This window comes from Panthera uncia, chromosome A2 (genome assembly GCF_023721935.1).
Source record: "Panthera uncia isolate 11264 chromosome A2, Puncia_PCG_1.0, whole genome shotgun sequence".
In the NCBI taxonomy this organism is placed as follows: domain Eukaryota; kingdom Metazoa; phylum Chordata; class Mammalia; order Carnivora; family Felidae; genus Panthera; species Panthera uncia.
The window spans coordinates 41,776,247-41,802,228 of NC_064816.1; the positions used below are offsets into that span (position 1 = coordinate 41,776,247).

Here is a 25,982-nt window from a genome sequence, read left to right on the forward strand (position 1 = left end):
AAAAAAAGAAACTGATTAGAAGTTAACAATATTTTATTCAAAAATATTACACAGTAGTATAACATTATGCTCACCTAAAATATTGGGGGAGAGTTATACTGTTTTCAATGCTATCTGAGATAAAATAGTATTATTCTGCAGCATTGAAAAAATATAATGCCGCTTATTTTTTAACCATAAGGAAATTATTTTTAGTGGTATAACCTAAGATGACAAGACAGGCAAAATCATGCCTGTTTTGTGCTGTCAGTCTATGTCAGTCTATGTCATTTTATGCTCTGACTTTGGTCAAAGAATCTTGTCAGAATTGAAGATTATTTTCAACTTTGTTTACCCTGAATGAAGGTAGCAGAAATGTCAAATATTTGTAAATGAATGTCATATATTTTTAAAAGGCAGCCAGATAGGAAAAGCTTTCCCTATTACCTTGTTACCTACCACCATTAAAGTATGTGTTGATCTATAGATGCTGGAGAGGATGTGGAGAAACAGGAACCCTCTTGCACTGTTGGTGGGAATGCAAATTGGTGCAGCCGCTCTGGAAAGCAGTGTGGAGGTTCCTCAGAAAATTAAAAATAGACCTACCCTATGACCCAGCAATAGCACTGCTAGGAATTTATCCAAGGGATACAGGAGTACTGATGCATAGGGGCACATGTACCCCAATGTTTATAGCGGCACTCTCAACAATAGCCAAATTATGGAAAGAGCCTAAATGTCCATCAACTGATGAATGGATAAAGAAATTGTGGTTTATATACACAATGGAATACTACGTGGCAATGAGAAAAAATGAAATATGGCCTTTTGTAGCAACATGGATGGAACTGGAGAGTGTGATGCTAAGTGAAATAAGCCATACAGAGAAAGACAGATACCATATGGTTTCACTCTTATGTGGATCCTGAGAAACATAACAGAAACCCATGGGGGAGGGGAGGGAGGGAAGAAAAAAAGAAAAAAGGAGGGTAGAGTGGGAGAGAGCCAAAGCATAAGAGACTGTTAAAAACTGAGAACAAATTGAGGGTTGATGGGGGGTGGGAGGGAGGGCAGGGTGGGTGATGGGTATTGAGGAGGGCACCTTTTGGGATGAGCACTGGGTGTTGTATGGAAACCAATTTGACAGTAAATTTCATATATTAAAAAATAAATAAATAAATAAATAAATAAATAAATAAAAAATAAATAAATAAAGTATGTGTTGATCATCTAAAGCATGTAAGACCCTTATTGTAACAGTTCTCTCTGCTTAATGCCATGAGATTAAGTCATAGACAAAAACTGCCTTCCATTAAGACCTTTTTAAGTGAATAACTAATGGCTATTGCATGCAAGTTATGACAAATTTGTCTGATACCAAATTTGATTATATCATATGTTTTTAGCAGAATTCCAAGGTATTTGTCAATATTGACTTCATCCGGCTATTGTAGGAATTTTCATCCTGAGAGCTCCTGGGGTTGCACATGCTTACTCATCTCTACAAAGGCAGAAAAGCTGGAATACTTTTCTTCTGTTCTTTATAGTTCTCCCAATCAAAACTGAGGGGAATATTGACAGACACCCTTTGATCCAACTATAAAAAGAGTCATCAATTCATTAGAAGAGGAAAGTATTAATAATAGTAACAATGACTACCAATTATTGACTTGATATCATGAGCAAAAAGGACTTTGCATGATTTTCTCATTCCCAGGATTCTGATCATTAAGAATAATCATTTTTGAATGAGGAAACCAAGACTCAGATAAACTAAGTAAATCAGTTTTCAGTTAGTAAATGAAGACAAGATTCTAGTAGAGGAATTTCTGACTTCCAAAAAAAAAAAAATTGCCTTTTGATAGAAAGCTCTGTAGTTAATGGTTAAACCTCAGATTGTGTATCAGTTTCAACACTCTTACACCTCCAGGTTTGCTAAGAGTTTTAAGAGTGTCTTTAACTGGCTCATTTGAAACAATTCTTTATTCTTCCTTTTCCTTTCTCACCTTCCTGTGAAGGTGAATTGTGCCAAGAAAGACTTTAAGAATGTAGAGAAACATATTGGTTGGATAACCTTCAAATTGATTTAGTGGGCAGCTGGTTTAAAATGAGCCAATTTTACACATAGACATTTTTGTCTTTGTAATTTTTCTCTGGTTTAGGATGTATATATGTGTGTATATATATGTAGCTTCAAGCAACACCCAATTATTACTTCACAGTTCTATATGTCAGAAGCCAAAGGATGATGTGGCTGGTGTCTCTACTCAGATTCTTACAAGGACAAAATCAAAGTCATGACCAGATGGCATTCTTTTCTGACAAGTCTGAGGAAGGCTCGGTTGCCAGGCTTACTCAAGTTGTTGGCTGAACTGGGTTCCTCGCCATTGTGGAACTCAGGTTTACCCCAGTTCCTTTCTGGCCAGATGTCAAGGGCCACTGTCATCTTCTAGAGGATGCCTGCACTTCTTGCCACATGTTTTCTTCCATCTTCAGAGCCAACAGCAAAGAATACCCCTCACATCCATTCGTTCTAATTTCAAATCTCTCTAGCCAAGATAAGGGAGAAATTATCTTAAACGTGATGTTATCAGAACATTCTGAGTTATATATATTTTTTTCTCTAGTGTATTCACAAAACAAAACAAACAAACAAAAAAAAACTTGGAAAACATTTGTTAAACAAGGCAGGCCTGGGGCGCCTGGGTGGCTCAGTTGGTTAAGCGTCCTACTTCAACTCAGGTCATGATCTCGCGGTGTGTGAGTTTGAGCCCCACGTCGGGCTCTGTGCTGACAGCTCAGAGCCTGGACCCTGCTTTGGATTCTGTGTCTCCCTCTCCCTCCGGTCCTCCCCTGCTCACTGTCTGACTCTCTCTTTCAATAATAAATATTAAAAAAATTTTTTTTAAAAACAAGCAGGCCTATCAGATACATTGTAGTTTGTTTTATAAAACAAAAGCCAAAAACAAAAACTATGGGAGACTAAGAAAAATTATCAAATAGGTTGAATTCTATAAATTGACCTGGGGGAAGAAAATGGCTCCAGGAACAAAACAAAAGGAAAAAGTGTGTAGATGGATTTCCCATATAAATGATTAGTGATCACTCAGTGAAATAGAGTAATCGGCATAAACCAAACTCAATAGGTGCTGTTTTATTGATGCCCATTTTTTTTCCATATAGACCAAAGGAGTCCTGACTTCAGAATAGGCTTTCTTGTGGATATTTCCTACCCAATTTTAAAGGTAACTGTGAGTGTGCTGTTCTTCTAGAAAGAGAGAATTTATAGATAAAGCTTATTCGAAAGGAAAGGGACCCATAGTGAAAGAGAAAGAAACCTAGGCAATAATGCCAGAACACAAAACTGGCACATTCTGCTTTATCTCTTAGAAATGTGATATTTGGACACAAAACAGGAACCATTCCCTATACTCTGAGGAGAGAAGTATATTTGCTTCCTTAATCCTATTTCTTAACTACAGATAAACTCCATGAATGTGACTGAATCTATGCCAATAGAGCCAGATTAAGCCCCCGTTTCCATCTTCCTAAAAAAATATAATTCTGGAATGTTACAGAGAAATATAAATTTTTCTGAAACTTTTGCCTGAAGACCACAGAGAGTGCTACAATGTTTATCTGGTTGAAACACTTTATACCCTATTAGACATTGTTTTCCTTTCTCCTAAACTCTCTCACTGGTAGTATATGACTTCCCTCATCTCTACACAATCTCCAACAGTCCCTTCTATTGTCTATTATAGTTATTATCCATAATTTGGATACCCATGTCAGAAAAATACAAGTCTCAAAACAAAAAAAAAAAAAAAAAAAGAGAAAAGAAAGAAAGAAAAATACAAGTCTTCTAGTTAGCCTCTTGGTGCTTGGCAAAGCTAAAATTTACTAGTCAGCTAAAAAGACTTTTCCTTTCCTTTACTAGGTCTCTAGAGGATTCTATGATCTCTTCTCTGTATCCAGGTTTATGTGACAAAAAGAGGCAATACACTATTTATTTTGCTTATTCATTTGGGGGAGGGGTCACTGAGCCTTGAGATAGACTATGAACTTTGTTGCAGGGAAGTCTTTCTACTATGGGTTTTCACTCACCTCAAGGATGTACTTTTGCTTAAGAGCCTTGTCACTTTAATGGAGATTCTGCATAAGTCATTTGCAACATCACTGAACTCAAAATTATCTTGAACTTTTTGAATGGAGATGAAAAATTTGAAGCCAAAGGTATTGGATGATTTTGAAAATAAACCATCAGTAGATCTTCATGGGTGCAGTGAGTTAACCCAGCTTCACATGAAGTTTTTTTTCTTTATTTAGAAAAAGAAAATTAATCTTTTATTTATTTTTGACACATACACACACACACACACACACACACACACACACACACACAGAATACAAGTGGGGGAGGTACAGAGAGAGAGGGAGACACAGAATTCGAAGCAGGTTTCAGGCTCCTCGCTGTCAGCAAAAAGCCCAATGCAGGGCTGGAACTCACAAACTGTGAGTTCATGACTTGAGCCGAAGTCAGACGCTTAACTGTGCCACCCAGGCACCCCTGATATTTTCTTTTAAAATGACAGAGTGAAAGAATGGTACATGTTGTCTAAAATAATTAAGATCACCTTCACTGTGAAATTATAGTTTCATCATATCTAAAGTAAAGCACATTCTTTCCCTTTATTGTCTCAATATAAAATTCTCAATCCTGGGCTCATAAACATCATAGGCTTAAAGTTTGTTTTAGAGGAAATATTCCATTGTCTTCTCAGATAAAACTTTTAGGTTGGTACAACAGTTGAATTTATGCCAGTAGTTTGGAGCATCTATGTCTGTGGTAGGAAGATAGCACTGCTGTTTGAGCCCAGCGTTTGTATTTTCATCAATAAAAATGTTGGCAATTCAACATAAATGGAAGATCATTTTCAGCAAAGTCTCAAAATTATGTTATAGAATCAAGAGGAAAATTACATAGAGGAAAAAGTGCTAAATTTTCATATGGTCTTCTACCTAGTTAGTTTTTTTTTCCCCCCTTCTGTTTCTGGAGTAAATGACAGTGGTGTTTTCTTAGTAAGTAGGACAAATCAGCAACAACAGCATTACTTTGGGGTTGCTTGAGTGTGTAAAAGGCAGACAGGCTCAAGAGTTGCCTGTTGGTATAGTAATGACAGTGATAGCCATCATTATTGAAATTGCACTATTATTTACTCAACAAATATTTATTGTGTACATCCTAAGCCACTCATTTTAGTGAATTTTAGGGATAGTGGAGAACAATGTGACAAAGTCTTTCCCTTCATGAATCTTATAATAAGCAAGTATAAAAATATGACAGATGGTCATAAAAGCTAGGGAGAAAACTAAAGTGGGTCAGGAGTGGTGGGTGTTGCCATTGTATATTGTGAGGCCACAGTAGGCTTTGTTTGTATTTGAGAAAAGAATTAAAAGAATGAGAGAGTGAGACATCGAGAAAAGGCATTTTGGGCAGAGGGAACAGCATGTGCAAGGGGCCTGTGGTAGGGCTGTATCTGGCACATTAGAAGAATAGCAATAAAACCAGTATAGAGAAAGAAAAGTGTGCAAACATGAGACTAGATGAGGATATAAGCACTACTTTAGAGCTATTTTAGAGCCTTTGAATTTTACTGTGACTGAGATTAGAATGCCTTGTGGGGTACTGAGCAAAAGACTGACATAATTTATCTGACTTCCAGTTAAAAATTTTATTATTGGGGCACTTGTGTGGCTCACTTGGTTAAGCATTTGACTCTTGATTTTGGCTCACTTCATGATCTCATACTTTGTGAGATTGAGCCCCGCATTGGGCTCTGTGCTGACAGTGCAGAGCCTGCTTGCACTCGCTTTCTCTCTTTCTCTCTCTCCCTCCCTCCCTCAAAATAAATAAATAAACATAAAAAAATTTTTCTCTAGAGAATAGACCATAAAGGGGCAATAATATAAGGAGTTAAAAGTGATTCAGGGGAGAGATAATGATGGCTTGAACTGGGATGATAGCAACAAACAGATGAATAAGTAACCATCTTTCACTATATGTTCAGAGGGTATACCTAAAATAATTTCCTGGAAGATTAAATGTAGACTGTAAGAGAAAGAGAGGAGTAGTTTTTGTACTGAACAATTGGAAGAATGGAATGCCATTTATTGGGATGAGACCAATAAAGGGAGAGCAGATTTTGGAATGGGAGACATCAGGAATTTGTTTGGGTACATTTTAACTTACAGATGTCTATTAGATAGAACAATGAAAATTTTGAGTAGGCAGTTGGATTTACATGTTTATGGGGAAAGCTCTGGTTTGGAGAAATCAATTTAGAAGTTACCATTGTTAAAAAACTAAATGTAATTGAATAAATTTAAAGATCTGATTGGCTTTATTCAATGATTTATGAATTGGGCAGCAAACCATCTTGCAAATGGGAAGGAGCTCTGAAGAGCTGTACAAAATGAAAGACTTTTAGAGACAGAAAGAGGCAAAACAAGGAAGTTGCTCGAGCGAAGTAAATTGTTTCAGGCAAGGTCACCTTCCTCTGGAGGACAAATAGGGTCTGTCAGGTGGATTGCCTCACAAGTGACCCAGTAATTCCAGATTGCCTGGTTAAGGGTCACATTTCTGGGAGAGGCTGAAACTGGAATTTGGTTTGCCAATGTGGGACTTAGCACCAGTGACTCCATTTGGGACCTATTGTCTATGTCTCTCTTTTTTTCTTTTAACACCATGTGTAAGTAGTGTTTAAAGCATATGATTGGATGAGATAATGAATACCTCCTGTACACTGGGCACTCAGCTCAGCATTTTCTGTACCTCAACTCATATAACACTTTCAAAGAAAATGTCTCCATTCTAGAAATTGAGTAATTGTTTTAAAGAAGTAATTGTTTACTTGACCGAGAAGACATATGTTGAGTGTAAACACTACTGCATTTATTCTCCTGCCTAATCTGATCTGACATAATCTAGCCCACAATAGATGATAACTGCTGAATAAAGTATAAATGGAAATAGCAAGTCCTCTTATCTCTATTGGAGATTATGTAAACAGCACCCAGGGAGGTAAATTAATTTGCATAATGTTACTGTAACATGTTAGAATCAGAAAGATCATGTAGCTGACCAGAGTCCTATGCACCACATTTCCTCTGTCTACTTTCAGAATCTTATTCATACCCAGTAAGAATGTTTTATCTTACTTTCCATGACATCAGACACAAGTCTTGTGTTACAGCCTGTTTCCATTTGTAGAGCCCAGGGTTTCTCACCATCAGCACTATTGACACTTAAGGATGAGACGATTCTTTGTGATAGGGATTGTCCTGTGTTCTGTGTATTGTGAAGATGGTTAGCAACGTTCCTGGCCTGTGCCCTGTTGGTACCAGTAGCACTCCCTCCCCCAATAAAGAGAAGGAAAAATATCTCCACACATTGCCAAATAGTCCCTCTCAGGCAAAATCACCCTTGCTTGAGAACCACTGAAATAGTCCATCACTTACATTTTCTGTATTTAGCTCATCTATGGAGGATGGAATTGAGCAGAAAAAAGGAAGTCTGGTCTTTGTGTATTTGCCTTCATGATTTGCCCCTCTTCCTTACAATTGGAGGTTTCTCAGAAGTTCACTCAGACACTGGCTGTGTTTTCATTTCTTCTCTAGGACATGAGCAGTACCAGAGTTCTTTGGAAACTAGCACTAATAGGAACTCAGAGGGCCTTTACTTAGTGGTTGTTTGTAAATGATAAAAGCAGCTATCTCCATGATTCTGAACACGGGTGTATAAATCAAAAGGCATCTAATAAAACCTAGGTGGTTAAGCAGTAACTGTGGAACAAATGGGAACTCAAATCGGAGTGGCTGTAAAGGTGTCAGGGCAGTGTTCTGGGCTGCATCATAAACTTGCTCAATACCAGTATCAATGACTTCAACCCAGAAAAGGAATTATTTTTCTTGGATTAGGTCTTTGCCACTGAGCTAGCATACCCATGATTTACCACCCAACAGCCAGTCACATTTAACTCCAAAGCATTTCACAAGGTTTACAGTAAAGTACACGCATTCCAGGTTATTCCAAAGGGGAGATTTGCCCACTAAATCTGAGAACAATGCTTCAGATTCTTTATTCGTCTCATGCATTTTCTACTTCTAGACACATGCTACCAATTTCGAAGTCTATCTTACAGAGCCAATAGAAGTTCTCAGTGTCATTGTTCTTCCACATGAGATACCTCTCCTCTAATAAAAATTACATCCCATATAATGGGTACAATAGCATGGATCTCTTGTGTTTGTGTTTTAAATATTGCAGTGCAAGATATAGGGCTGTAAATTATGTCAAAATGTAACCATGCTCTAGGGAAAACAGTGTTTGTTGTATGCTCGAGGGAACACAGATAGAGTCTTCAATTGCTTACTGCAGATCTGCCATTTCTAATAATAAAGTTGTAGAGGATGGTGTCAATGTGAAACTACAGGCAGTGCTTCAGGAAGGACCAATTATCATTCAGTTCTAATGTTACTGCTGAATCATCACAGGGAAAATGCATCACAATCATTAATAACATAAATGTCATCGATGGTGGAGAAAATATTTAAAAATTCAATGGTTTCAACTTAAGTGGCTCATGAATTATACATTTAATTAAGAAAAGCCAAATGGGAAGAATTTTAAACTTCTAATTTGTAAGGTTTTTTTTTTTCTTTCCCCATTAAAAATATACAAATTAAGCATTACAGTGGCTGATGAAGGAACAAAGTAGATAAAAGCCCCCACGGTAGCTTGGCTGTTTGGGTGGATGGGAATAGGTGGCCCATAGGGAGAAGGGAGAAAGGTGGGATGGAAAATATAGTGACTGGAAGGGCTCGCAGCTTAACTTCTTCAATTCACAGAGGAGCACAAAGGGGTACCTGGATTCTAGAACTACTACAGAACTACTGCCATATTCCCCTCTTCTCATTCACCAGTAAAAAGAGAAGGTTGGGCTGGAGGATCTTTAGGTCCCTTCCATCCCAGACATGCCGCAAATCCATGAACTGAGGAACATCCTCTTTTCCAGGCTCCCACGTACTGCCCAAAGAGAAATATACAAGATGGCCACCATTTTGTCAAACTCTGAGCCATTTCCCTTCCTAGTATGATTATGCAGAAGAGATTGAGAATTACCACTGTGTTAATGGTTTTCAAAGTAGTGTTCTGAGACGCCCCCAGTCTCAGCATTTCCCGGGAATTCATTAGCAGTGCAAATTCTTTGGTTCCTTTCCTGACCTACTGAGAGTGAAACCGGGAGGATAGAACCCAGCAATTTGTGTTTTACCAAGTCCTCTACGTGATTGTGATGCACCCTGAAGTTTCAAAATCTCTATTCTAGTGAGGCCATTTTGGAGAAAATAATTACTTCTTAGTGGTTTAAAAAATGCATACTATTCCCCACTAGTACTAGCTACAAACAGGTTGAAGTGATTGAGAGTGACAGATTAACATTTCATTCTGTAAGATCCTGAGGAAATTGAACACAGGACAGACATTGTTGATGGAGGGAGAGGATGGGTAGAGAGGAACAGGTGTCCTAGTTCTCAGTAGGCTTGGATAGGCAGAGAGCTTGGGTGTTTAGAAAGAAGTGTCAGGGTAAGGAAGAATAGCCTAGGGGATTTGGCATCTGAAAGAGCTAGGTTCAAGTCCTACCCCTTGCACCTGCAAACAATGTGATTTGGGGAAATTACTTTTATACTTTTAGCTCCAATACCCTGTACTATTTAATGGGCATATTATTAATAGCCAATTAGCCTCACAAAATGAATTTATGGATTGATGAAACAGGTATGAAATAAAAGTGCTCGTTATTTTTTATATAATTTTGTTTATTTCTGAACCACATCCTTCTGGCAACTTCTAAATGTTCCACTGTTGAAGAAAGATACATCATATGCAGGGATAGATCAGAAAGTTTTAGCAGTCAAAGTGAAAATGAATTCACCAAGGGAGAAATGGAAATTACAGTCTCAGGTCTCAAGATTATAGGGTAAAGAATACAAAGATTTCTTGGGCATTAGTGGCAACTTGTAATTTCTGTTAAGTGAGAGGGTTACCTTGGATTTCATAGAACTAGAGATTATTCCTCTTCCCAAATCAGCATTGAATAAAGATCCCTAAGCTGGGACATAGCCCTGGGAATTTGCTCAAGATTGTCTTTATTTCACAAAAGGTTCAAAAGATGAGGAGTCACTGACAGCAAGGGAATCTGAACTACATTTTTTCCTTCTCTCTTTATTGAAGAAAAATTTACTATCTGGATAGCTCTCAGTTTCAAACAAAAACCCTTTGAGCATCTTCTCTTTGGTGGAGACAGAGTATCAGGCTTAGAAGTGAAGCAGCAAAGGACATCAGTAAAGAAACTTAGAAGCAAGAGACCACATGAAATGATAAAAGACTCCAGTAGAGACTTGTAAAAGCAATGAAGATTCAATACCCAGGAACAGGACAAGAATGTCAAGGCATATTTTCAAAAATAAAAAGTGAATTGCATTTATGCATACTTGATCTAAAAGCATTAGACTCTTAGAGAGATCAAAGGAACGTTGAGGGTGGAGTAGACAATTCATAGCTTTAACTTCCCATTCATTGCAAAAATAAATATTTTTTCGTAACATCTCAAGCAATGCTCATCTTTCCTCTGCTTTGTCATCTTTGATAGAGAGCTGTTACCTCATAAATCACCTGCTATTATAGTCCTGAAGTTTAGGATGGTCTTCATTTTATTAAAGACCGTATAGCCCTCTGTAACCCCCAACAGCCAAAGTCCTATTTTTGCCTCCTGGACATCAAGAGAAAGGGCGTTACTTAACCCTTCATACACCTGGCAGCAATTCAGTCTATGAAGACAGCTCAATTATTCTTCCCCACCCTGCTCCCAGGGTAACAATCTAAGTTCTTATCATTTTCTTTTGTGACTTAATTTCTGGCCTTTGCTATGTTGGTTATCTGTCTCTTGATATACTTGAGAATTTTAATTCCCCTTCCAATAAGAAGTGCTCTGAACATAATATTCCAGTTCACCCACATGAGCCATTTGTAGGGTGTTGAAAATACAGATTCCATGATACTTCACTCAGATATAATGAAACCAAATTGCTAAGAGTAGGATTAGCTATCTGTATTTTAACAAGCTTGCTTCGTGATTCTAATGTGCTCTGAATAAAACATAATACTCCAGTCTGAACGGTTCAGAGTAAGGATGAAAAATATTATTCATCTATTGTTTTACAAGTTGTAACTCATTCTGGTGTTTAGCTTTCCTGACATTATTTTCATCTTATTTTTCCAATTTGTACAAATATTATATAGTAATTAAAAATTGTAATATGACAGAAACACATTATGTAGAGAGTAAAAGTCTTTTGTATTTCTTTCTCTTACCCTAAGAACACCATCGTATACATTTCTAGGTTGCTGAATTAAATAATTTATATAGACACACATATACACATGCACATACACACAATACTAAATATCTTGATTTACAACATACTTTGCACATAACCATACATCTTTGATTTTTTTTCTATCTGAATACTACTTTTATAGGCTTAATGCCACTCTCTGCATTTTCACATTCTATACATAAGCGGCATTTTTGTTGATTGTTCTCTGACATATCCTCTCATATTTTATTCCTTCCTGAGAATTATCAGAGTTGTGTCAGTATAGATGAATTCATTTTTACTAAAATAACTTATGAATTATTGTTAGAATTTAATGCTTTGGCTCCTCCCCACTATTAATGGTCTATTTGTAGGCTCTTATTTCTTCCTCCCTCTTTCCTTCCTTCCTTCTTTTTATGCTTTCTAAAGTCTGGTTTCCTAAGTGTAACATCTCAAGCAATGCTCATCATTCCTCTGCTTTGTAATCTTTGATAGTGTATTGTTAATGCTTTATATATTTTCCTCGGTGAAAGAGGTGATAAAGATGGCAAGATTCCCATACTCCCACTTTCTCACGAGTGTTTCTATGTAGATGAAATTTAAGGGAAGAATAGCTATCGATCTGTTTTGCCTCCTCATCCTTTAGAGAATTTAAATTCAGTAAGGTTAGTGAAAAATGTTTCAGCCGGTCTGCTTCCACCTGGGGTAGACTTCTAGAACATATCAGAAATAATTAGTCTCTTTTGGCTTTACCGTATCATGCTTCTGCACCCGTTTTTAATAAAAGTGCAGATGACAATGATGGCCAGAGCCTCTGCCTGACCAAGAGGCCCCTAGTTGCTTCAACTGTTCTATGAGCTGTGATTTCCTAGTGTGTGGTTTCCAAGTTCATCTGCAGGTGAAGATGTTTTCAACCATGTGTATTTCCCTTCTTCACCCCCAGTACCTCCGCATTTGAACCAGTTATGTTCTTTACTTCCTTAGACATAAGTTGAGTTCTACCTAGTTTTCATGGTATACACAATGTCTTAGGTTTCAGATAGTATCACACTTAAAAACCTTAATCCATGAGAATATTTTTCCTTGTTCCAAGATTTCTGGCTAAAATTTAAAAAGATAGACATGTGATTTGTGCATAGATGTGAAACACTGTAACTCTTACATATATAATTCTGGTAGAGAGGTTGACTGATACAACAACTTTGGAAAATTCTTTTGTAGTTTCTTATAAAGTTAAACACATGTCTATCTACCTTAAGTCTCACTCCTAGGACCCTATCCAAGAGAAATGAAAATGTCAATAGGCAGTCTTATAAAAGAATGTTTATTTCAACCTAATGCATAATGGTCCCAACCTGGAAACAATCCAAATGCTCATCAACAAGAAAGTGGCTGAACAAATTGTGGTCTATTTATAAAATGGAATATTACTCAGCAATAGAAAGCAAAGGAGTACTGATAGTCACACAACATAGATGAACATTAAAAAAATATATATGTTAAAAGAAATCAGACACAAAATAGTACATTCTATTTGATTTCATTCTTATGAAATCCAAATATAGACAGAAATAATCTATGATGATAGAAATTAGGTAGTAGTTACAATAAAAATTAGGTAGTAGTTACAGTAGAGACTGACCAGAAGGAGACATAAGGGAATTTCTGAAGAGATAGAAATGTTCCATATTTTATTTTGGCAGGGCGGCTATATAGGGTTTATAATTGTTACAAATAACTAAACTGAATGTTTTAGATCTGTGCATTTTATGGTATGTTTAACATATACATATACATCAATTAATCTCTGGAAATCATATATATATATATATATATACTTATATATATATATGATCCATTTTATATATAAAAATCATATATATCATCCACTTGTATATATAAATCATATATATATAAATATGTATATATATCGTCCACTTATATATATAAAGCATAAATATATCATCCCTTTTATATACACAATATATAATGTGTATATATATGCAAATATATATATATAATCCACTTATATATATAAATTATATATATCATCTACTTATTCTCTTAATACCCCATCATTGTATTCCTAATTGAACAAAGCTAATGAAGGGAAGGGTGACCATATAATTTATCATCCAAATTTGGATATATTTGAATATAAAGGAATATTACAATTATAACAGGACAACTGTCATAAACTAGACAAACAGGGGCACAATTTTATTCCAGTTAAGGAGACGAGGACACAGAAGTTTCAGGTAAGAGTGAATACAACAAAGATAACACTTTTTTTTTCTGTTTTCCAGATTTATCTTATGCATGGACTTTCAATGATAACCCCTTATATGTCCAAGAGGACAACAGACGGTTTGTATCACAAGAGACAGGAAACCTATACATTGCCAAAGTGGAACCATCAGATGTGGGCAACTATACTTGCTTCGTAACAAACAAGGAAGCCCAGAGAAGTGTTCAAGGACCACCCACCCCATTAGTGCAGCGCACTGATGGTAAGATGATGAGGTCTCTTGGGAATATACTTTGTCCATTACTCTTGAAGCCTGGGGAGTTCTCTAGAGCTTTCTGCTGCCCTCTGGTTCAGAGGAGCCACATCATGAGTGAGTGGAGGTTTCATCGACAAACATGATGAAAATCAGAAATCATAAAAATATAGTAGAAAATTCTATAACTCACTCACACGGTACAGTATACATGATTCTGAGTATATTGCACCATCTCTTTGGCATTGGAACAGATACTTTCTTTGCTTAAGGAACATTTTATGTAAACAAAAGTTTGTTTGGAGAAGTAGGCGTGTGTGTGTGCACGTGTGGGTGCTGCCAAACTTATTAATCGAATACTATGTTTTCAGTGAGCATATGATGCAGCTTTTCTTTAATGCCTCTTTCTTTTTCATATTTGTCTTTTTGTTCATTCTTTATTTACCTGGCTGGCAAAATGGGGAAAAAAAGGTTCACATCCAAGGAAAGCAAAGCAGCAAACATTAATTACAAGCATTCCAAAGAAGAATGAAACACAGGATTCGTACTAATTATAGTCCTAGAAAACCTGTTGATGCATTTTATGATCAGATCTGGGCTGGAAATGTAGTACCTCATAGAGTTTTTCTCCTCTCTGAGCATTTTAAGAAAAGCAAGAACATAATGCTAATAACAGCCAACAGAATTATGGAACCAATTCCATACAGGGAGTTCTTATGACAGAGTTTTTATAATCACTAAGTATCCAAATATATTTGCATAGTCTTAATTCAGAATTCAGCAACCACTAGATTTATTCACAGTATCTCCCCTTCAGTGAGTACTCTGTTCACGACAGAAAGAGCTCATAAGCCAATAATATGCATATAAATTCTACCATGTTTTTCCTTTTTTGGTCTACTTGTAGTTTCTGCTTCTCCCCTTCTTAATTCCTTCATACTCCCATCCCCTCTATTCTCTTTAATGCATTTGTGGTAAAAAGAGATCAGAAGAATTATACCATATTAATGTTAATAGTATAATATAAAAAATATCAAACCTCTTCTAAAAGTAGTCCCTGAAGAAATATCAGATGTCAAGAGAATAGAACCTAGAAAATTTAACCAACGTAGTTGACTGAACTAGTAACTAGTGCTCTCTACCTCCTCAACCATAGCTTCTTTAAATGTTTGCAATGATCAAGGTCTTAAAAATCAAGTATTTTTAGTTGATATATATTTTGTAAGTTTTAGCTTTTGTGTGGTTACACTGGCCACCAATAAACCATTTATTTTTAGAATGTATTATTCTGGTGTTTGGTATGTAAGTAAGAAAAAAAAAGTGGGGGGATCAAAAATTTTGAAGAATCTTGATTTGCCAGTGATTAAATTAGCTAAGTTAATGAGGATAGCCTAAAGATAGATTTCTGTTCCACCTCTGGTAGGTAGCATGTGTACAATATATTTGACTACTGTCTTATTCTTATCCCATATCCATAATTCCTTATTGAAAAACTTAAAACTATATAACAGATGTTTTTTATAAGTGTACATACATCAAAACCATTTAGCATTAAATTCTTAATGAACTGGCGTAAGAGCATTTATGCCATTATTTATCTCAACTGTTGTTACTACTTTATAGGTTTTGTTGCAAAAATACTGTTATTTTGTATTAAGAGACTGTATACAGTGTTAACTGAAAATTTCCTTACTCCTGAACAGATGTGGCCCCATGAGTTCTGTGAAGGGGTGATAGATCTGGATATCTCTAGAGAACAAATGTTCTTGATAATTCAGAAACATTTTATATTCTAGATGCATTCGTTCCTTAATTGGAAGACACATTTTTTTAAGATTCTAATATGGAATACAGGGAAATGTGGGATGCCTGTATTCTGATACTTTGATATATTTTAGATATTTCTTATTTAAGGAAGACGGGAATGAGTTAATTCTTTAAGTAGCATCATGTAGTGTTTCTTTGCCCTCTATCACTCATTAAAGTATATAAAAATATTGTTAATTGAAGGACAAAATAATCAGATTTTGGTTAATGAAGCATTTACTTCACAGAAAACTTCTATTCTCCAGAAATGCTGCTAGCTCTTTTGATATTTAACAGGTGTGATGGGGGAATATGAACCAAAGATTGAAGTGCGTTTTCCTGAAACTATACAAGCTGCAAAGGATTCATCTGTAAAACTGGAATGCTTTGCCCTTGGAAAGTAAGGTTTTTTGTTTTGTTTTGTTTTGTTTTGTTTCTGGTTGTTTAATTTAAAAAAAAAAACCTTTTTGTTATTCAAACATTGCTGTAAGGTAAATTACCAAATAGATTTCAAATGCTGGGCAAAAGTGGAACTTTCTGATTGGAATTTAAACAAACATGCCTAATACTCTGAAAATGAGTGGGCCTGCAGTTCTCCCCGAATGTATTGATAGTTCCTCTACTTTGAGCATAATGAGTACCATTTAGGCAGCATCTTGCAAAGGAATATGTGTACTTGTATAAGACCGTGAGCAAGTCACTAAAACTTCAACATGCCCTTCACTCCATCTTGTCCTACAGCCAGAAATATATTGCCTGGAGTGTCTTCTTGCTTGATTAATCAGCAGTTCTCTTTAATGAAAAACCTGCAACTGCAAGTTTCCAAAATAAAACTAATTAAAGGCCATTGTTCATAGCAGATCATTAGAATTGAGCTCAACTTGCCCTATAGTGGAGGCACTTTGTTTTCCACAGATGAGTGTTTATCAGCCAACAGGTTTGGAATGTGTTTAAGCAGTCAAATATCTGCAATTTTGCATAAAATGTGCAGACATCTCTTTGTGCCAAAAGGCACTATGCACACTTCACTCTTGTGCCTGTAAATAAGAGTACCCACGTCACAAAGAGATGGATGGCTAGACTAGATCTGCTGTTTAAAAACAGTGTGCAGATGAATTAATCACCTGGCGACATGGTTAAACTGAAGTTCTGTAGGTCTGGGGTGAGGCTTGATTTCTCCATTTCTAACAAGCTCCCGGGTAATGATGATTTTTCTTTTCTATAGAACATATTTTGAATAATAAGAGACGTGACACTATCAAATTTGAAGGTTCATCTCTAAATACAGTCTATTCTGAAAGCAGGCACCACATTTAGAAAAAGAGATTTACATTACAAATTTGAAAAATGTTTTTTAAAGTTTCCATTTTGTTGTTAAATAAATATACTGAGCAAGCCAAATAATGCTGGCTACTAAATCCTTTTAAGTTCCTTTCTGATGTAGTTTTAGGGTGATGGTGGGGTGGTTCTGTAGCCAACAGCCAAGAAATAATTCTTGAAGATGTCTTTAGTGCAAAAAGGGTGAATTTATTAAAACATGGGGACAGGAGCCATGGGCAGGAAGAGCTGCCCTGGGGTCATGACTGGTAACTCATTATATACTCTCAGGTTGGGAGGGGGTCAGGGTAAGTCTCTAAGGTATTTTGGAAGCAAGGTTTCCAGGACCTTGAGGGGCTAGCTGTTGCTAGGGAAATGGCATTTATTACCATTTAGTGAAACCTCAGTCATGACACCCTTCAGATGTGTGTATCAGGGGCCCCATAGCTTGGCATATGATTGTGTATATCTTGGGGCAGTTGAGATAAAGGGAGTAGACTTACAGGATCCTCGAGGTTGGGATAATGTTAAGCTAAGGGTCTCTTTTGCCCCCAGCAAAGTGACATCATGGAGGCAGCTGAGGTCCTAGAGGGAGGTCACTCTGCCGGTCTCAAGGACTTGTCAGGGGGCTATAGGCAGTAAGGGAATTTAATTTTTCACTTGCCTTAGTTTCCCACATCACCATGGCAGGCACCAAACCCTTGTCCTTTGTTCTCAGGTAGCCAGGAGTGTCTGAAGAATATCACACATCCTCCACCTCGGGGGCTGCAGTGCCAACCTGTATTTTGCCCTCTGCTTGCCCCACACTCCCTCATCACTTTCTATATGAAATTTTGTAGATCTTTAAGTTAAATTTCTGAAGGTACTCGTTTTTCATGTATTCAAAATACCATATTTTATTTTCATACAGTATTGGTTCCACAGTATGTGTCCAATAAATAATTATTGACTGATTAAATCATGCATAAGAAAAGGACAAATGGGAACTTTCTGTCACAGTTTTTGTCTTCCTGCCTTTTAAGACATGATAAACTTTCACCATTTTCAAGCTTTCTCCAAAATTAAAGTTTATAAAAAAACATAAAGCATCAGCAAAATACTTTGAGAATTAGACAATTTACTTAAAAAAAACAATGAAAGATAGCAACTGAAATTTCATTTATAGCTGATTCTATCATATTTGGCATCAGGGAATATGGATGGATTCCTGTAATTAAAGAATATATTCTTACATAAAAAAACTTTGAAAATTATTGAGGCTGGTTCTCAGGAATTTCATATAAATAAATTACCTTTGTTAAACATTTGTTAGTAAGAGTTTAGATTGTATACACATATATGTAATCTATCTATATGTAATCCTCATAATTATTCAGGGTATATCATATTTTCATTATATATGAGAAAACTGAGGCTCAAATTGGATAAATAACCTAATCAATTTAAGCTCCTGTTAACACAAGGGCAATTCAAAGCTAGTCACACCTCATTTTAAGTTCTGAACTTAGAATCTTTTGAATAAATGATTAAAATAGTTGCTCATGAAACCAGTGAAGACAGATTCAATTCCCAGTTTTCTCAAGAGTTGTCTGACTGTTAGCAACATGCTTCTCAAGCTCCACAAATTAACATGTACTCATCCGAGAGGACTTAATGTGATACCAGCCTTTTATGTTTATTTTGAAGTATGAAGTGGATAATACACATAAAGAACATTTAGCATTGAACTTGGTGCTTAGGCAGTGAATGTTCATTGAATTATTCTGAACCCAAAATTCACATTCTATTATCTTTTTGTCTAACCAGTGTTTGAGTTAGTGGGTATGTTGGAACTAGAAACAGGTTATCTCAGAGGGCACACAAGTTCTCATCACTGCAGCTCATTCCTTTTCTGTCTCATACTAATGCCAGTATAAGAGAGAGCAACAAACAGAGTCAGTTCTGGGGTAGAAAAGAGCAACAATAAGGAGAAAACTTAGTCGATTAATAAAGGCTCTGGATTGCTCACATATCAGGTTTCCTAATTTTATTTATGTCTACATTTCATTTCTAAAAACTCAAACCTACAGAAATACTGGAAGAGTAACAACTGCACAATCACTTCAATCATACATATCGTTCACCTGAACTGACCAAGTATAAATCTTTGCCGCATTCCCTTCTGTCTCTCTCTATCTCTCACTCTCTCCCCCAGCCCCACCTTTTTCCCTCTCTCCCCTCTTACCACACACACCCATACCCACACCTGCACACGTGCCATGCATTGAAACAGATGGGTGGTTATGTTATAACTTGGACTGCATTTTGGAGAGAGATATTTATGGCACTCAAAATATTGCTTAAAATACACACTCGAGTCGCCTGGGTGGGTCTGTCAGTTAAGCATCTGACTCTTGGTTTCAGCTCAGGTCCTGATCTCGCCGTTTGTGAGCTCAAACCCCACATTGGGCTCTGTGCTGGCAGTACAGAGCCTGCTTGGGATTCTCTCTCTCTCCCTCTCCCTCTGCCACTGCCCCACTTGTGCTGCCTCTTTTCTCTCTCAAAATAAATAAATAAAATTTTAAAATGTTTACAAAAAATATCCACACTCAATTTCAAGCTCAGCTTGCTATGAAATGGAGGAGTGGAAGAAAGAAAAAAGGCAGAGTTAGGAAACTTTACTTTGACCATCCCATTTATTTTTTTTTTTTAATTTTTTTTTTTAAATTTTTTTTTCCAACGTTTTTTTTTTTTTTAGAGAGACAGAGCATGAACAGGGGAGGGTCAGAGAGAGGGAGACACAGAATCAGAAACAGGCTCCAGGCTCCGAGCCATCAGCCCAGAGCCTGACGCGGGGCTCGAACCCACGGACCGCGAGATCGTGACCTGGCTGAAGTCGGACGCTTAACCGACTGCGCCACCCAGGCGCCCCGACCATCCCATTTAGAGTTCACCATTTGACTTCACTCTTAGGATTCAGTCATGAGTACATACTAAAAGAATACATTGGAAGTAAATGGAAGGAGTAGATTAATAATCCAGACAAGGGAACTGAAGCCTTAGGATATATGAGATAAATTGCTAAAAAGTCTCAAATGGAATGATTTAGCAATAAGTGAAATCATCTCTTTAATTAACCTCATGGTGATGGAAACAGTCCATACATTAGAACGTGACAACTAGTGAAACTACATATGGTAAAATTTATTACCTTAAAAATATGTGGTAATACTTAAGCTTCCTGATATAATTTGTACTAGCAGTATTCGACTCAGGAAAATTTAAGTTGGAAAAATAATAGGTTAAAAAAAAACCCTCTTGAAATGTTTAATCTCATGTGTATGTCCAGAAACAACTTGATGGATAAATGGTACGTTCATTGTTAAGTTTATACATAAAAGATGTGTTGCAGAGGAAATAAAATTAAGAAGAATGGGAAATGATGAAGATTACTTAACTGCACTTCATAGAAAATTGTCAAGGAAATAATTCATTTAATGGAGTATACTCCATAAGATTTTATGTGACAAAATTAATCAATGTTGAGATTATGTTTTGATTATGTTATGATTATGTCCTTGGGGTTAAAACAGAAAGTCCAAAGCATCCTCTGGGTCATAGTGATAGTGTTAAAATATCCAGTATAAGAAACACATGCTTTGTGTAATTTTAGTGTAGATACATTTCTCATTTCTTCAGATAGACAAAATCTTTGTATACTTTGCAAAATTATACATATGTATATCAAAAAGAACTTTTATATATGCTTGCCAGCAGTTTTCAGAGAGCAAATTGCATTGCAGTTGAACTAGGGCAAACATACTGAGAATGCTTTTTGGTCCCTTATAAAATTTGATATCTCTCAAATATTTCACCAACTTTTAAAAATTTGCAAATTAATAAACATAAAAAACAATACATTCTCTTGAAAATTAATTATGTGATAGGCAGAATTAACAAACTGAAAATGTTTAAAATCAAACCTTTGATTCTTAAATTATAAATCTATATTTGCACGTTTATTACAAAGTGTTTTTAGAAACTCTACTGAAAGATAATTATAGATCATATTCTCTGACATCTCTTCATGAATATATTGCCGTGCCGCATTTGGGTTTAGTTATTTTTTTTCCAAATATAGGGACTATTTGGACAAGTAAGTTTGAATCTCCTTGTTCACTTTCTGAGATGCCACACTTTGTAAGATGTCCGATAAACACAAAACTGAGCAAAGCTAATCTGGGGAGGAATGAAATCCAAGTTCTATTTCTTATTAACACTCTTTCTAAACACTTTTGTTAAATGACTAGTGAATGCTTTTTTGCTATCAACTATATATTCATTTAAACAAGGATTTACATATTTTGGTAAATAAGAGAGATAAATAGAGAAAGGGAAGAAAGAAGACAGGGAGGGAGGGAGGAAATCAGGTGAATAGGTGGATACAAGGGGGAAAGAAAGGTCAATGTCATCTCTTATTCTTATTGTTTTTCATTTTTAGAACCTAAGACAGTTCCTAAAATACTTACTGTTTTTTGTGACATGTTTTTGGAAAGCAGTACATGCAGACTTGCATAATTAGACGATATCCCCTCTTTCCCCATGGAATATTCCTCCTCTTGAGTGTGTAGCTAGTTTTTGGGACTTGTATCATGCTTGGTGTTCTCTGAACTTCCAGCGACTAGGACTTGGTAGCTGTTGTTAATTTTGAAAAATCCCCAACCATCATGACTTCAACGATTTCTTTTATTCATTTTCCTCTCTGTTCTCTTTCTGGTATTTCTGGTAGACATCTGTTGCACCATTTATAATTGCCCACAGTTCTTAGATATTCTGAGGGTTTGTGGGTTTTTTAGTTTTTCATTCTTTTTTTCTCTTTGTGTTTTGGTTTGGAAAACTTTTACTGATATTTCTTGTAGTTCACTTATTCTTTCCTCAGCTATATTCAGTCCACAGGTGAGTCCATCAAAAGAATTTTCATTTGTATTACAATGGTTTTTCTTTCTAGCATTTTCTTTTGATCATCTCTTACAAATTCATTTTTTTCTGCTTACATTAATAATGTGTTTTTTTATGTTGTCTGCTTTCTTTTTTTTTCCATTAGGGCCCTCAGCACATTAATCATAGTAATTTTAAATTTCCAGTCTGATAATCCCAAAATATTTGCCATGTTTGAGTATGGTTCCCTTGCTTGTTTTTGTCTCTGAAGACTGCTTATCAACATGCTTTGTATTTTTGTTGTTGTTGTTGAACCACTGATGAGGTTTATCAGTTACAAGGAATTGAGGTAACTAGATTTTAGGGTGAGGTTTATCTAGCAAGGAGCTAAACTGTGTTTACTGTTGACCACCTTTGTTTCCTGTAGCTATGGTGTCAGAAGGTAACATTTTCTCTATTGTCTTTGGTCTCCCCTGCTGTCTTTGGTTTTCCATAGAGACTCTTTCTCAAGTAGAGCCTGAGTCTGCATATTCTATCAGGTATAATGCCCTGCTGTTTTACAGGGCCCAACTGATAATATGAAAGTCCTTGCTTGCTAATTCCATCATCTTTGTAATTTATGAATCTGTTTCTGTTGACTTCTTTTTCTCCTAGTCATGATTCTCATTTTTATGCTTTTTAGGTTATCTGGTAATTTAGCTTGAATTATAGACATAATGTTATGTTGTTATATGCCATATTGTGGTGCATATTTAAAATACTAGATTTTATTGACAGCTACTAGATTTTATTGATAAGCTACTATAAATCTGCTTGATCTTTCTGTGGCTTATTATGAAGCCTAGCTAGCTATAGAGTAGACTTTAGTCTCAGGCTAGTTAACTAGTAAGATGCATGCCCCTACTGAATGCTCCAGTGTTTATTAAATTTCTCTTCTATAGCTTGGAGGAAATCTGCTGTCTTACAGCCCTGTTTGAGTTCTGAAAATTGTTGTATGCTCAGTCCCATGTGATACACTTGTGCACTTTCTTTTCATTAATCCCATCCTCTCTGATACTCTGTTGTACAATCCAGTCGCTTTGGCCTCATGTGTCTCCTGAACTCAGTGAAACAGTAATGCCCTATTTAGGTTCCCCTTCCTGATTCTTTCCTCTGGAAAGGGCCTGTCGATAGAAAAACCAAGATACCAAAGGCTGCTTCATGTATTTCCCCTCCTTCAGGGATCACAGTTTTGTGCTGTCCATTGTTCTGTTTCTGGGATCAGGTTTTTTCCTCATGTAATTGTCCAGGTTTTCATTTGTTTCCAGTAGGAGGGTAAATAAAGTCCCAGTGATCTGAACATAGCTAGAAGCCAGGTATTGTTTTTAATGCTAATTGTGAAGGTGAATGCAGTGAAGTTTAGAGAAATTAAGTGTCTAAATCAACATAAATTTAACTCTGGAATTGAAATGTAAATTTCACTGATTCTGACTTCAAAACTCACACTCATAGCCATTTGATATTTACATTAAATTATCTTTTAATATATGAATTTATTCCCTGTGGGTAGAGGCAGTTAGCCCCAATTCTATAAATGTTTTCCTCACAAAGTCTTGAAAAATTTCAGTAAAATATTTAAAAGATTTTGTCTGAGGAATGGAATTATAGATGTATTTCCCATTTAGAGTCTCTGTAATTACTAACATTTCAGCAACAAGTGAGCCTTATCTTTATATATTAAAAATTAAAAAATAAATAAAAAGATAACCTTTTTTAAAATTCAGGTGATTTTTAATAAGAGGCAAGAAGTGTTTCCAAAAATGAATCAGGTCCACTGAGGAGCATTCCCCCCATGGGTTTGTATGAGATGATGGCAGTATCTACCATTTATAAAAATCTGGGATAGATGATTAGAGATGGAACAGAAAACACAGTTTCAGTGACAGAAACCCATGTGGGAGACTGCTGCCATCAGGCAGGCAGGGTGACTAGAGAGTGAGGTCTAGGGAAAGCTGACTCGAGTGTTGACTCATAGAATCTGACCATCCTAAAACACCATAGACTAGCATGAATATACAGTTAAGACAGAACTTGAGATACCTGCTTGAACTTTAATTGCTAAGATTTTGGGGATGTGTAACTCACTTTCCATGTTGGGGTTTCAGAACTGACGTGATCACAGCTTTCAAGTCTCAGCTTTGTCTCATTTGTTCAACATGGCAGACTCTTAATTACCTAAGCTGCAAATTAACTATATTGTGAAACACCCTAAGAAACTCTGTTTGTAGGTGCTATGCAAATGTAGTATGATTGACGGATAGATTTTAGTGTCTCCTTTTAGGAAAATATAGGCCTTTGCTCTTAGTGAAGAAATTAAACTGATATCCCTCATAACTCTAATACTTCTCTTAGAAACAACCAAACACATTTTCCTCCTCCTTCTTCTTCTTTTTTAACCTTAATTTAGAAACATTGCTGTTAGTGCTCAGAAATGTAAATAAAATTAGTAGCAGCACTGAATGTTCTATGTGTTCTGAAGCCTTCACACAGGACTATATTTATGTAGACATGTATATCTTATTTATTTTTTTCTAATTTATGAAGGAAAAGATACCCAGCTTGGCTATTAATGTTAAGCAATAAATCTGAAGTTTCAACAAGATGTTTTTAGGTATTCCAGAAATTTCAGATGACAGAGAAGCTATCTACTGTTTACTTTTTTCTCTTACACATATGGATATCATTGTAAATTATACCAAAGAAAGGTCACTATGGTACCTCAGGAGGACAATGGCATTTTCAAATCAAACTAGGTGCGTTTACATTTTTTAGGCCTTTAACAATTGCTTTAAAAGAAATCAAAGAAGTATCGTAAAATTTTCCTAATTGCATGACTTGTAAGTAAGTTGGCTTTTTTCCCCCTCATTGAATTGAGTAGCTGGAGAGCAGAATATTATTATTCCATGTATGTTTTGTCCCATTTGCCCCACACTGAGACCTAGTCTTGAGGTGCTTGTTAATTGCTTTGCATGTTATTGTGATACTATGTTGTTTGAGGTAAATTGAAAATTCTGGTAAATTCTATGGTAAACTTCATAAACTACCCCCCCCCCTTTGCTGTGCATGCAAATCTGAGAACTGACAAATATTCAAGCCAATCTTTCAAAAATTGAAGGGCATTAATCCTCAACAAGCACACATATACATGCACTCACCCTAGGACTGAATGACTTATTAGTGGATTCACTAACATTTCAAGACAACATTGCTTTCTGGAAAAAGTGTAGACTTTGAAATCAAAAAGATCAGTGTTTAAGTTCTAAATTCCCCTGTGAATAGCTGGACTACTCTGGTGAGTTCACTTATCTGTAAAACAAAGGCAAAATTAGGTAGAAGATAGATAGATGATAGATGATAGATAGATAGATAGATAGATAGATAGATGAATGATAGATAGAGTAGAATTATTGTAAGGACTGGAAATACTATTAAACTTACCTACTTACATACCAAAGTTCCTGGCCCATAAGAGGTAATCAATAAATACTAACAATTTTATTAATTATGGTAATTGTCAGTGCTGCTTTAACTGAGGAGGTAAAAAGGAACACACAGGAGAAAAAGGATCTCTGCATTTTATATATGTGTGTGTGTGTGTGTGTGTGTGTGTATACATGTGTATATACATGTGTAAATATACATGTATAGACATGTGTATATACATGTGTATATATACACACACACATATATATAAATATTTATGTGTGTATACATACACATATATTATATATACACATATATACATTTGCATTATATATACACATACACATAACATTATATATTCACATTACATATGCATAAACACATTTTTGTTTGTTAGTTTTGTTTTGTTTTGTTTTGTTTTAATTAAGTAACCTCTACAGCCACTGTGGGGCTTGAACTCATGACCTGAAGATTAAGAATTGCATACTCTACCAACTGAGCCACCCAGGCACCCCATGCATTATATTTTTGTGCTAATATAATCCTCAAGGACTTGCTCAG

General features: G+C 35.9%; 1 protein-coding gene across 1 annotated transcript in view; it reads left to right on the forward strand.

The window, feature by feature from the left end:
- The window catches only part of CNTN6 (contactin 6), a 226,497-nt gene that overhangs the window by 107,222 nt on the left and 93,293 nt on the right, over positions 1–25,982 (forward strand). The window contains exons 5-6 of the mRNA XM_049640894.1: positions 13,725–13,928; positions 16,023–16,125. Coding sequence (XP_049496851.1) covers positions 13,725–13,928; positions 16,023–16,125 — 307 coding nt within the window. The remainder of the gene's footprint in view (positions 1–13,724; positions 13,929–16,022; positions 16,126–25,982) is intronic.